The following is an 11,720-nucleotide window of genomic DNA, read 5'->3' as shown; positions in this document are numbered from 1 at the left end:
AGCTTGACAAGTAAACATCCCAACAGAGAAACTACTTTGTAGTGTTGCTGGACACATTAATGAATTAGTGCTATGTGCCTGGTAGTGCTTTAAAGACATCAAAACATCCAATTCATAATATCCAGATGAGGTAGGTACTGCTGTTGTTTCCCTCTTATAGACAAAGAGAGGGTTTCGAAGAGAGGTTAAGAGATGTGCCTAAGGCCTTGTGTGGCAAATGTGAGAACCAGGATTCCAGCCCAGGAAGTCTGGCTCCAGAGTCCAAGCTAGTCTTACTATGCAAATGAGTGTCTTTACAATGCATGTAAAGTCTTCAATGCAATGCCAGGAACATATTAAAAGATCAATAAATAGGCCTGTCTGCAGAATCCGCACCAACAGGCACCATGCCCATGATCCTGGGGTACTGGGACATCCGCGGGCTGGCCCACGCCATCCGCCTGCTCCTGGAATACACAGACTCAAACTACGAGGAAAAGAACTACCTCATGGGATATGCTCCTGACTATGACAGAAGCCAGTGGCTGAATGAAAAATTCAAGCTGGGCCTGGACTTTCCCAATCTGCCCTACTTGATTGATGGGACTCACAAGATCACCCAGAGCAACGCCATCATGTGCTACATTGCCTGCAAGCACAACTGTTATGCCCAGACCGTTTGTTCCCCAAAGAAGACCACCAGAGTCCAGAGTCAAAGCCAAGCGGCAAGGATCTTTACTGCAAGTTCGAACTTGGTCCCTCCGTTCCACAGCATACAAGAGGGCCCCGAACGATGCATGTGCTTGCTTTTTATAGCCCGATGTAAACAGGTTATAGAGGAACAAGGGAATTCTTTTGGTTACAGCATTACAATTGGTTAACATTTTAAGTTATACCTTTAGCAGTTTTCTATTGGTTCCCGTGCTTTCAATAAAACCGTAAACGGTTGTGACCTTATTGGGGGTCTCTCCAGGTGGTGTTTTTCCAAAGTTGAGATATCTGGTGTGTTTGTACTGGGCCCAGGAAGTTGAGATATATGGTGTGTTTGCACTGGGCCCAGGAAGTTGAGATATATGGAGGAATGTGTTTGTACTGGGCCCAGGACTGAGGAATGTGTGAATTGTGTGAATGTGTTTGTGTTGGGCCCAGGAAGTTGAGATATATGTTTGTACTGGGCCCAGGGCTGAGGAATGTGTTCTTTCATTTCCCCCTCTCTCAGGTACCTCTGGAGCCAATCTTGGGTCTTATAGGTCTGACTCCATTTCAGTGTTTACAGGTTGGTATTGGGCTCTGAGGACCATGAGCTATATGGTGTCAAACCTTTCCCTGACAAACTGCAAAATTCTGTTAATAACACAAGGTCCTACGGTAAGCAGAAATAGCAGACTTAGCAGGGGTCCAAGGAAGGGGGCTAACAGAGAAAACATAGAGGAATTCCACCATTGGTTTGCAGCTGAGGCAAACTGCTGTTTTTTCATTTCTATGCTTAATTTACGTAACTGTTGGACCCGGTTCTCTACAAGCCCTGATTTATTTATGTAAAAACAACAATCTTCCTTCAGGAACATACATGTACCACCTTTTTCAGCAGTGAGTAGGTCTAGGGCCCTCCGGTTCTGCAAGGTTACCTGAGCTAGAGATGCGAGCTGTCGTTGAAGGGAGGCAAGGGACTCAGCCGACTCCTCCATAGCAATGGCAAATTGTTGGTACAACTTGTTGCTTTCTATGAGGGTGTGACCTAGGGCTCTCCCTGCCAGTCTGGCCGCAATGAGGGATGATGTGAGGGAGATTCCCGCAATGAGGGGGAGAAATATGGCTCGTGCAGGTCTCGGTCTAGGGGCTGGGTGAATAGCAGTACTAGTCCAGTTACCGGTGTACCCCAGGAACTTGCCGGCAGTTAGGAGAGTTAACCGGGGAACTAATGTGACAGGAAGACACAGTTGGTTGGTAACAGAGGGAACAGATAGGTTCTTAGATAATGTTCCATTACACCAAAAGAATATGCCCGGCGGGGCCCTCAGGTTGGTGTTAGGGGGCATTACAGTGATGTTGCAGAGGCTGGAGTTGGTGCCTGAAAAACAGTAGGGAAACTTCTCCTGACTGGGGTTCAGGTACAGTGGCACATTAAGAATTGGGGCATTCGTGAGATTCTGAAGGTTGTTAGTTTGGGTAGAGGATTCCCATGGCAGAGGGACAGCGGTTAGCGGTGGACGCCCTAGGGTGGCACACAGAAAGCAGCCAGACAAGCTGTAAAGTCCTGTAAGGTTAGCAAGTTCTAATCCTTTTCGTAATAATTCTAACTAGGAGAAAGGACGTAACTCTTGTGTTAGTCTGTCTTCCTGTCATTGGATATCCCCATGGACCAGGGGCTGTACTTGAACTAGGCCACGCCACAGATAGAGGTGACTGCTAGGCCACGTGGAGGAAGAGGAATAGTATACAGCCCCATGTTGAGGCATGGTCCAGCGGGAGTTCCAAGGGTCCTTAACTATCCAAGTATAGATGCCGCTTCTACCCTGTTGGTAGAAGTTCCACCTGGATCACTCGTGCCACCCTCTGACTGAGTGCATTCTACAGTAACTGTAGGGGCAGCCTGCGTTTTGGTGCCACCAATAGTGTTTACAATTGTATTTAGTCTGATCAAACTCAAAACATATCATTGGCACCTTTGGTTTGGCTATCTGAAAACCAGTAAAATTTAGCAAAATTGGGTCACTGCACCCTGAGGAGGGGCAATCAGCACTGGCCAATAATTTCCCGGGCTTATGAGGTTGCCCAGGGTGGGTTCGGTTTTCATAAAGCCAGAATCTCCAGACAAAGGGATTAGGAACTGGTTTTGTGTTTGCCCCAGTGGCCACTAGGGCGACTAACGTTAGGGTTAGACTACCTAGCTGCATGTTTGCAGTGAGCTATGCTGCCGGCGCAGGGTGAGTTTTAAGGGGTTGTTCTTAGCTCTGTCCACAGTCCACGTGGTCGGTGCTTCAGTCGCTGCCGTGATTGGTCCAAGAAGGTCGGAGGTTGGGTCCACTGGTTTGACGTGGGTGTAGTGGATCCACGACGCGATGCCCTCTACCTTCAGGGCAGTGGGTGTGGTTAGGAGTACCTGGAGTGGTCCCTTCCACCTGGGTTCTAAGGTCTCTTGTCGGTGTCGCTTAACCAGGACCCAGTCTCCCGGCTGGTACGGATGGGGTGTCGGTGGGGGACCGGTCTCATATAGCTCCTTCAGCTTGGGCCAGATTCCTGATGAATTTTCTGCAAGGCTTGTAGGGAAAATAAGAGTTCAGAGACATTTTCTGTTTCAGATTTAGGCAGATCATCTTTTAGGCTGGGAACCAGGGGTGGGGGTCTGCCATACATGATTTCATAAGGGGTAAGGCCCAGTCTGTAAGGGGTATTACGGGGCCAGAACAGAGCATAGGGGAGAAGGACCACCCAATTAGTGCCAGTCTCCATAGTCAATTTAGTTAAGGTCTCTTTTAAGGTCCGATTCATCCTCTCTACCTGTCCTGAACTTTGGGGTGTGTAAGCGCAATGTAGTTTCCAATTTGCCCCAAGGATGGAAGCCATATCCTGACTTACCTTAGCAATGAAGGCCGGCCCATTATCTGACCCTATCTGGACGGGGAAGCCATACCTGGGGAGGATGTCTTCCAGAATTTTCTTTGCTATAACCTGAGCGGTTTCTCGTTTGGTTGGGAATGCTTCAATCCACCCTGAAAAAGTATCTACAAAGACAAGTAAGTACTGATACCCATATTTTCCTGGCTTTATCTCAGTAAAATCTACTTCCCAGTAGATACCGGGCCTGGTTCCTCTGAGCCTTGTTCCCGTTGCAGCCTGGGATTGGGGATAGGCGTTGTTAAGCTGGCAGACTTTGCAACTTGTTACGATGCTGCTGGCCATCTCGGCTATATGTCTGACCTTGAGCTTGGAGCGTCTGATCAGGTCTATCATCCGCCGGGCACCCAGGTGGGTGGTTCGGTGGATGTGTTCCAACACTTGTTGTCCTAATTTTTCTGGTAGGATAGTTTGGTCATTAGTATCAGTCCACCACCCATTCTGGATCTGTTTCAGGGGAAGTTTGTCGATCCACTGGAGATCTTATTCTGAATAATCAGGGAGATATGGCAAGTCCTGGGGGCCCGGATCAGGGAGCTGGAGTGCAAGGAGTTGGCTGGGAGCCTTTGCCACACTCCTTGCAGTTTGGTCTGCCAGAAAGTTGCCTTGAGCAATTGGAGTGGTTGGTTTCTGATGCCCTGGGCAATGTACAATAGCCAATTTTTCTGGTCTCCATAGGGCTGTTAACAGGGCTAGGATCTCTTGCTTGTTTTTTATCTCTTTTCCTTCAGCCGTTAGTAACCCTCGCTCCCTGTAAATGGCCCCATGTATATGCGCCATAGCAAAAGCATATCGGCTGTCTGTGTATACTGTCAGTTTCTTCCCTGCCCCTAAGGTAAGAGCTTGGGTGAGCGCTATCAGTTCGGCCTTCTGGGCCAATGTCCTCGGGGGCAGGGGTTCCGCCCAGATTACCTCAGTCTCTGAAGTCACTGCTGCTCCAGCATACCTCTGGCCTTGGTGTATGAAGTTGCTCCCATCAGTGAACCAAACGAGGTCAGCGTCAGGAAGTGGGCGGTCCTGCAGGTCCTCTCGAACTCCGTGCACCTGAGCTAGTATCTCGGTGCAATCATGGAGCGGGGCATCCAGGTCCGGGTTGGGCAGCAGCGAGGCAGGGTTTAAGGTTGTTGGGGACAGGAAAGTTATCCTGAGAGGGTTTAGTAGTAATCCTTGGTAGTGGGTGAGCCGGGTGTTACTTATCCATCAATTAGGTGGTTGTTTGAGTACACCCTCGATGGCATGTGGGGTAACGACCCATAATTCTTGACCCATGACAAGTTTATCAGCATCTTGTACTATGAGGGCCATGGCTGCAATCATTCGGAGACAAGGGGGCCACCCGGCAGCTACTGGGTCCAATTTCTTTGACAGGTAGGCAACTGGCCTCCGCCAGGGGCCTAAGTTCTGAGTTAGCACCGCCTTGGCGACACCCTTGCTCTTGTCCATGTATAAGTGGAAGGGCTTGGTGACATCAGGTAGTCCCAGGGCGGGCACAGAGAGTAGGGCGGTTTTGATCTGTTGGAAAGCCGACTCGGCTTCTTCTGTCCAATTAAATGGTTGTTGTACCCGTGTTGCCTGATACAAGGGTTTAGCCATCTCTGCAAACCCAGGGATCCATAGTCTACAAAACCCCACCGATCCCAGGAATTCCCTTACTTGTCGGGTGGATTGTGGCCTGGGGATCTGCAGAACAGTCTGCTTCCGGGCGTCTGTTAACCAGCGTTGCCCTCCTCTTAGCAGGTGCCCCAGATATGTTACTTCTGGTTTACAGATTTGAGCTTTCTTTGCCAAGGCTCGGTAGCCCAGATCCCCTAGAGCTCGTAAGAGACCCTTGGTCCCTTGGATACAAGCTTCTTGGGTCTCAGCAGCAATCAGGAGGTCATCAACATACTGTAGTAAGGTTATTTCAGGGAGTTTGCACTGGTACTCACCCAGATCTTCATGGAGGGCCTCATCGAACAGGGTAGGAGAGTTTTTGAATCCCTGCGGCAGTCTGGTCCATGTCAGTTGGCCACTTATGCCCCTCTCAGGGTCAGTCCACTCGAAGGCGAAGAGCTTTTGGCTCTGAGGGGGCTAAAGGCAAACTGAAGAAAGCATCTTTCAAATCTAAAACAGTGTACCATTGATGTTTAGGGTTTAGGGTACTCAGGAGGGTGTACGGGTTAGGCACAGTTGGATGTATGTCCATAACCCTCTTATTGACTTCTCTCAAGTCTTGTACAGGTCTGTACTCTCCGCTATTAGGTTTCCGTACTGGCAATAATGGAGTATTCCAGGGCCAGTGACATGGGCGGAGGACCCCTTGGTCAAGGAACTGGTGAATATGTGGTGCAATCCCTTCTTTGGCCTCTAGGGGCATCGGGTATTGGCATACCTGAATGAGGTCTGTCCCAGGCTTGAGTTCAACAAACAAGGCAGGACGGTGTTTTGCTAGTCCTAAGCCCCCCGTTTCCGCCCAAGCTCCTGGATATTGCTGGAGCCAGGTTGCTATGTCCTGGTCAGGGGCCGCTCGCTCCTGGTGGAGCCGGTACTCATCTTCTAGGGTTATGGTCAGGATGGACACGGGTTGATTTTGGGAGTTGGTCATGACAGGCCCCTCAGGGAGGAAATGAATCTGTGCTCCCATTTTAGTTAGCAAGTCTCTCCCTAATAGGGGACAGGGGCTCTCAGGGATGACCAGGAAAGAATGGGTTACATTCCTGGCTCCGAGGTTTACTGTTCTGTGAGTTGTCCAGGGGTATTTCTTAATCCCTGTGGCCCCTTGTACCCATGAGGACTTGGAGGATAATTTTCCATTAGTTTTAACTAGGACCGAGTGCTGTGCTCCCGTATCAACCAAGAACTGAACTGGGGACCCCTCCACTTGCAAAGTTACCCTAGGTTCGGGAGGGGGTCTGAACCCCGTCTTCCCTAGTCTTCGTCTTGAGTGACTAGTACAGGTGTAGGCCTAGGAGGTCCCTGTCCCCGTTGTTTCTTTTTGGGGCAGTCTTTTACCCAGTGGCCAGCCTCCTTACAGTAGGCACATTGGTCTTTGCTCAGATTATCATGTCTGGGGGACCGCCTAGGTTGGGTGTTCTCTGGCTGTAGATGCTCTTTCTGTACTACTGCTGCCAGGACCTTGGTCATTTTTTCAGTGGCCTTAAATTGCTTTTCCTCTGGAGTATGCCTATTATTGTAAACTCGCTGGGCTATCTGAAGAAGGTCCTGAATCTGTTTTCCCTCTAAGTCTTCTAATTTCTGGAGTTTCTTTTTAATGTCTGGGGCCGCCTGATTTACAAAAGACATTACAACAGCTGCCTGACTTCCTGGAGCTTCTGGGTCTATGGGGGTGTACTGTCTAAAAGCTTCCATTAATCTTTTTAAGTAGTTAGCTGGGCTTTCTGTCTTTCCCTGCAGAACAGAGTATACTTTAGCCAAATTAGTGGGCTTGCGAGCAGCTGCCCGGAGACCCACCATTAGAATCTGGCGATAAAGGTGTAGCCGTCCCCTACCTTCTGCCGTGTTGTAGTCCCACGCCAGTCTGGTCAGAGGAAAAGTCGCATTTATGAGGTCAGGGTTGGCAGTCGGTTGACTGTCGTCCCCCGGGACCAGCTTTCTAGCTTCTACCTGTATTCTCTCTTACTTCTCCATTGTGAACAAGATTCGGAGGAGCTGCTGACAATCATCCCAAGTGGGCTGGTGGGTGAACATGACACTATCTAGTAAAGCCATTAAATCTTTGGGGTTGTCTGAAAACCGGGCACTCTGAGTCTTTCAGTTATACAGATCACTGGTAGAGAATGGCCAGTACTGGAGCCTGGGGATTCCCGTGTCATCTGGGGGTCCTATTTCCCGAAGGGGTAGAGCCACTGTGGAGTCAGGCGGCTGGGGGGGGCTAACCCGCAAAGTACGCCCTCGCATCTGCCCTGCCGGCCCTTCAGAGTTACTTTCACTCTCAGTGGGCTCGGGTGCGCCGGCCGCCTCCCGTCCGCCAGTCTCTCCCTGCGGCTCAGCCCGGGGGGCTGGGGCCTGGGGCCCGGAGGGGTACGGAGGGGGTTCTGTGGACAGTGGGTCCCCGCTATCAGGTAGAACAGGATTGGGGGGCAGTCGGTTGCTTGGATTTTAGCAGCCGAGCAACCAGTGCCTTACAGGGTTCAGGGGCTAATAGGAAAGGGGACAGCCAAGGGGGCGGGTTCTCAACAAGGTCCTGCCATATGAGGATATATGGGATATGATCCGGGTGGCCAGCACGCCCATGTAGGAAAACCTTGGACTTCACTCTAGTGATGACAGGATGACAGAATGTCCCTTCGGGTGGCCACCCTACATTAAAGGCGGGCCATTCGGAGTGGCACAGAGTAATTAGCTTTCCCCTCCTGACTTCCACACTAAGATCATGGCCCCTTTCTCTAACATCCTTGAAATTATTTATAAGGAGAGATAGGGGTGTGCTCTGGGTATTACCCATTCTGAAATAGTTTGTAGTCTCCTCCTGCAAAAGATTAGAATTCCTGCAAGGGGAAACTGGAGTATCAATAATATCTAGCCACAAGCGCGCTCTGGAAGCCCGGGTCAGAATCAATTCAGATAGAAATCTAAATCAGGCGAGAGCCAGGGGACGTCTCCCACCGGTCTCCGCTGGCCGTCCTATAGCGCGTCCGCCAGGACTGTGTCAGCTTCAGTTTCAGACCTCGCGAGTCACAGATACAGGTTCAGAACAGACACAGACAGACAAACAGAGACGAGCTGGCTCACCTATCAGTAGATCGATCCTGGTAGATCCGTTGACCAGGGGTCTGGTGGGCTTGGGGAATCCCAGACGAGCCCCCAGATGTTATGCCCAGACCGTTTGTTCCCCAAAGAAGACCACCAGAGTCCAGAGTCAAAGCCAAGCGGCAAGGATCTTTACTGCAAGTTCGAACTTGGTCCCTCCGTTCCACAGCATACAAGAGGGCCCTGAATGATGCATGTGCTTGCTTTTTATAGCCCAATGTAAACAGGTTATAGAGGAACAAGGGAATTCTTTTGGTTACAGCATTACAATTGGTTAACATTTTAAGTTATACCTTTAGCAGTTTTCTATTGGTTCCCGCGCTTTCAATAAAGCCGTAAACGGTTGTGACCTTATTGGGGGTCTCTCCAGGTGGTGTTTTTCCAAAGTTGAGATATCTGGTGTGTTTGTACTGGGCCCAGGAAGTTGAGATATATGGTGTGTTTGTACTGGGCCCAGGAAGTTGAGATATATGGAGTGTTTGTACTGGGCCCAGGAAGTTGAGATATATGGAGGAATGTGTTTGTACTGGGCCCAGGGCTGAGGAATGTGTGAATTGTGTGAATGTGTTTGTGTTGGGCCCAGGAAGTTGAGATATATGTTTGTACTGGGCCCAGGGCTGAGGAATGTGTTCTTTCACAACCTGTGTGGGGAGACAGAAGAGGAGAAGATTCGTGTGGACATTTTGGAGAACCAGCTTATGGACAACCGCATGGAGCTGGCCAGACTCTGCTTTGACCCAAATTTTGAGAAACTGAAGCCAAAGTACTTAGAGCAACTCCCTGAAAAGCTAAAGCTCTACTCACAGTTTCTGGGGAAGCGGCCATGGTTTGCAGGAGACAAGATCACCTTTGTGGATTTCCTCGCCTATGATGTCCTTGACATGAAGCGTATATTTGAGCCCAGCTGCCTGGATGCCTTCCCAAACCTGAAGGACTTCATCTCCCGCTTTGAGGGTTTGAAGAAGATCTCTGCCTACATGAAGTCCAGCCGATTCCACCAAGGTCTTTTGTTCGGAATGACAGCCACGTGGAACAGCACATAGGGCCCCGTGATGCCGGAAGATGGGAGGGAAGAGCCGACCCTGCTGCCTGTGACCCTGGAGAACAGCCTGACTCCCTGGACCCACCTTCTTTCTTTCTCCTTTCTACTCTCTTCTCTTCCCCAAGGCCTCATTGGCTTCCTTTCTTCTAACATCATCCCTCCCTGCATCAAGGCTCTTTAAAGCTTCAGCTCCCCACTGTCTTCCATCAAAGTCCCCCTCCTAACATCTTTCTTTTCCTGCACTAATGCCAACCTGACTGCTTTTCCTGTCAGTACTTGTCTCTTCTTTGAGAAGCCAGACTGATCTCTGAGCTCCCTAGCACTGTCCTCAAAGACCATCTGCATGCCCTGCTTCCTTTGCTAGGTCCCTACCCCAGCCCTGTGTGATGCCCAGTAAAGCCTGAAACATGAAAAAAAAAAAAAAAAGCTCAATAAATAGTAACTGATGCTCTTGGCTGCTGGGATGCCTCAGTAAAGCAGATGGCGGCCACCCTGTGCTCTGTGTATGAACCTCATCTCCCTCCTACACCAACAGCCTTATGAGTCAGGAGTGTGCCTGTCTTGTCCACCTTTGCATTCCAGCAGGCCCCAGCATCATGCCTGTGGCTCTCTGAAGACCTGCTGGATGCATAAGATGACACCCATTTATCAAACACCCACTGTGTGTGCCTTATCTCATTCAACCCTCCCACTGCCTCATGGGCAAGCTGGGCATTGCAGCATCTTAGCAAAGGGACACCGTCCCTCCACCAGTGTGGGGTGAACAGTGGATAGAAAGCGATTGATTTGCCAGGCAGTAGACTGCCCTGGAGTAGACTTCAAATGAAACAGAGATTATTTATTCCATGTCATTGGTTACTTTATGTAGTGCTTACACAACTCTGCTCTTCTTCACTTTCAATTCCAAAACATTTCCAGTATTTATTTTCCATGGATGGTGATTCCAACTAAAGGAAAGAGAGAAAAGTGTGCTGACGCTGACCAAGACCTTGAGGGGACTAAGAGGGAAAGTGACAGCATCACATAATGAGAGCTGATGTAAAGGCTGGCCGAATCAAGAAACGATCTCAAAACCTTACAATGTAGGAAACAGAATCATCACAAAGAAAAACAATGTGATCTTGGAACAGTGGCGACCTCAAAGCACATCTCTACATCTTGATAAGAAAAAAGAGGAGATGTAGAAAATCCCCCAGAACGAGACTCCAATTTGGCTTGTGGTCTGTCATAACATCACAGGCACCAGAGTGGGCTCTTTGGTGATGAGAGCAGAACTGAAAATGGAAATGGAAATCAAACACACAGCCCAAGTCAGGTCCCAGGTTAGCTGACCTGCTCCTAAGGTCTGCTAGGCTCAGGCCAGGATATCAGTGGAGGCCCCTGGTCTGCAGCCCATTCCCCTTTTCCTGCCATCCCCATCCAGTCATTGTAGCAAGGGGCCTTGCACATGAATGTGGACACCCCGGGCTGCATGTTTGAGCTCCAGCCATGTCCATGTCTCAGTCACAGCTGGCCATTCTCAGCCAAGGCATGGGCATACAAGTGGCCCTAGGGAAGATGAACCCAGTGCAGGCCGTGGGAGCTAGCAAAGGGGCATTTGGGCAGAGAATTATAGAAAAGGAAGGATCTGGGGGTCCAGGGGATGTCCCAAAATGTCCCGTTTGCCCTGCAGACCTCTTTCCCCACTGGGGAGCTGCAGCCAGAGTGGGAGCCTCTTGGAACATATGACCTTGTCTCCTTGGCCCAGAGCTGACGTCTTATGCTATCCCAAGTGTGAGCGGTTTTGGTCTCAAAAGAAAAGTCCCCTCCTCTTCCCTTCAGGGAAAAGTGCTGAAGAGGGCAGGAGACTGGTGGTTTGAGACCTACCCCTTAGAAACCATGTGACCCTGTGCCGTGACTGACCTTCCTAGACCCAGCCCTGTGTGTACAAAATGAAGACAAACACCTACCTCACCACCGTGTTGGCAGGACTCAATGACAAAGTGCCAAGCAAATCAATGTTTTCTTATGGATAGCCAGGGAGGTGAATATGATTCAGGGGAAACAGCCCTGGGCCTATGGAAATGATCAGTCTGCTCCAGGAATAATACCTACCTAAAGGATGCTGTTAGGACTGAATAAGTGTGTGTGCAAAGGCACCTGGCATGCAGGAAGAACTCAAAAACTATTCATGGTGGAGGTGGTGGTGCTGGTGACGACCATTCCTGGTGGTGCTGGTGGTGCCAGGCACCTGCAGATATTTGGCTCAATTACATATTTTAATGATCACAATACCCAAAGAGGTGTGTTCCTATAGTGCAGATGGAAAAAGTGGGGCCAAGATCACAGGGTT

The 11,720-nt window shown here is 49.9% G+C and overlaps 1 protein-coding gene across 1 annotated transcript; it reads left to right on the top strand.

Moving 5' to 3' along the window:
* The first annotated feature begins 358 nt into the window (after nt 1–358).
* LOC111548322 (glutathione S-transferase Mu 5-like) lies at nt 359–9,478 on the top strand. The gene is made up of 2 exons (XM_026455459.2): nt 359–642; nt 8,962–9,478. The coding sequence occupies exons 1-2, from the start codon at nt 387–389 to the stop codon at nt 9,387–9,389; spliced, it is 684 nt and encodes a 227-aa protein (XP_026311244.1). The 5' UTR covers nt 359–386; the 3' UTR covers nt 9,390–9,478.
* Nucleotides 9,479–11,720: the final 2,242 nt, after the last annotated feature.

Source organism: Piliocolobus tephrosceles, chromosome 6, assembly GCF_002776525.5.
Source record: "Piliocolobus tephrosceles isolate RC106 chromosome 6, ASM277652v3, whole genome shotgun sequence".
Lineage (NCBI taxonomy): Eukaryota > Metazoa > Chordata > Mammalia > Primates > Cercopithecidae > Piliocolobus > Piliocolobus tephrosceles.
The sequence above is the reverse complement of the archived record's forward strand: the minus strand, read 5'-3'. Positions and strand labels throughout refer to the sequence as shown.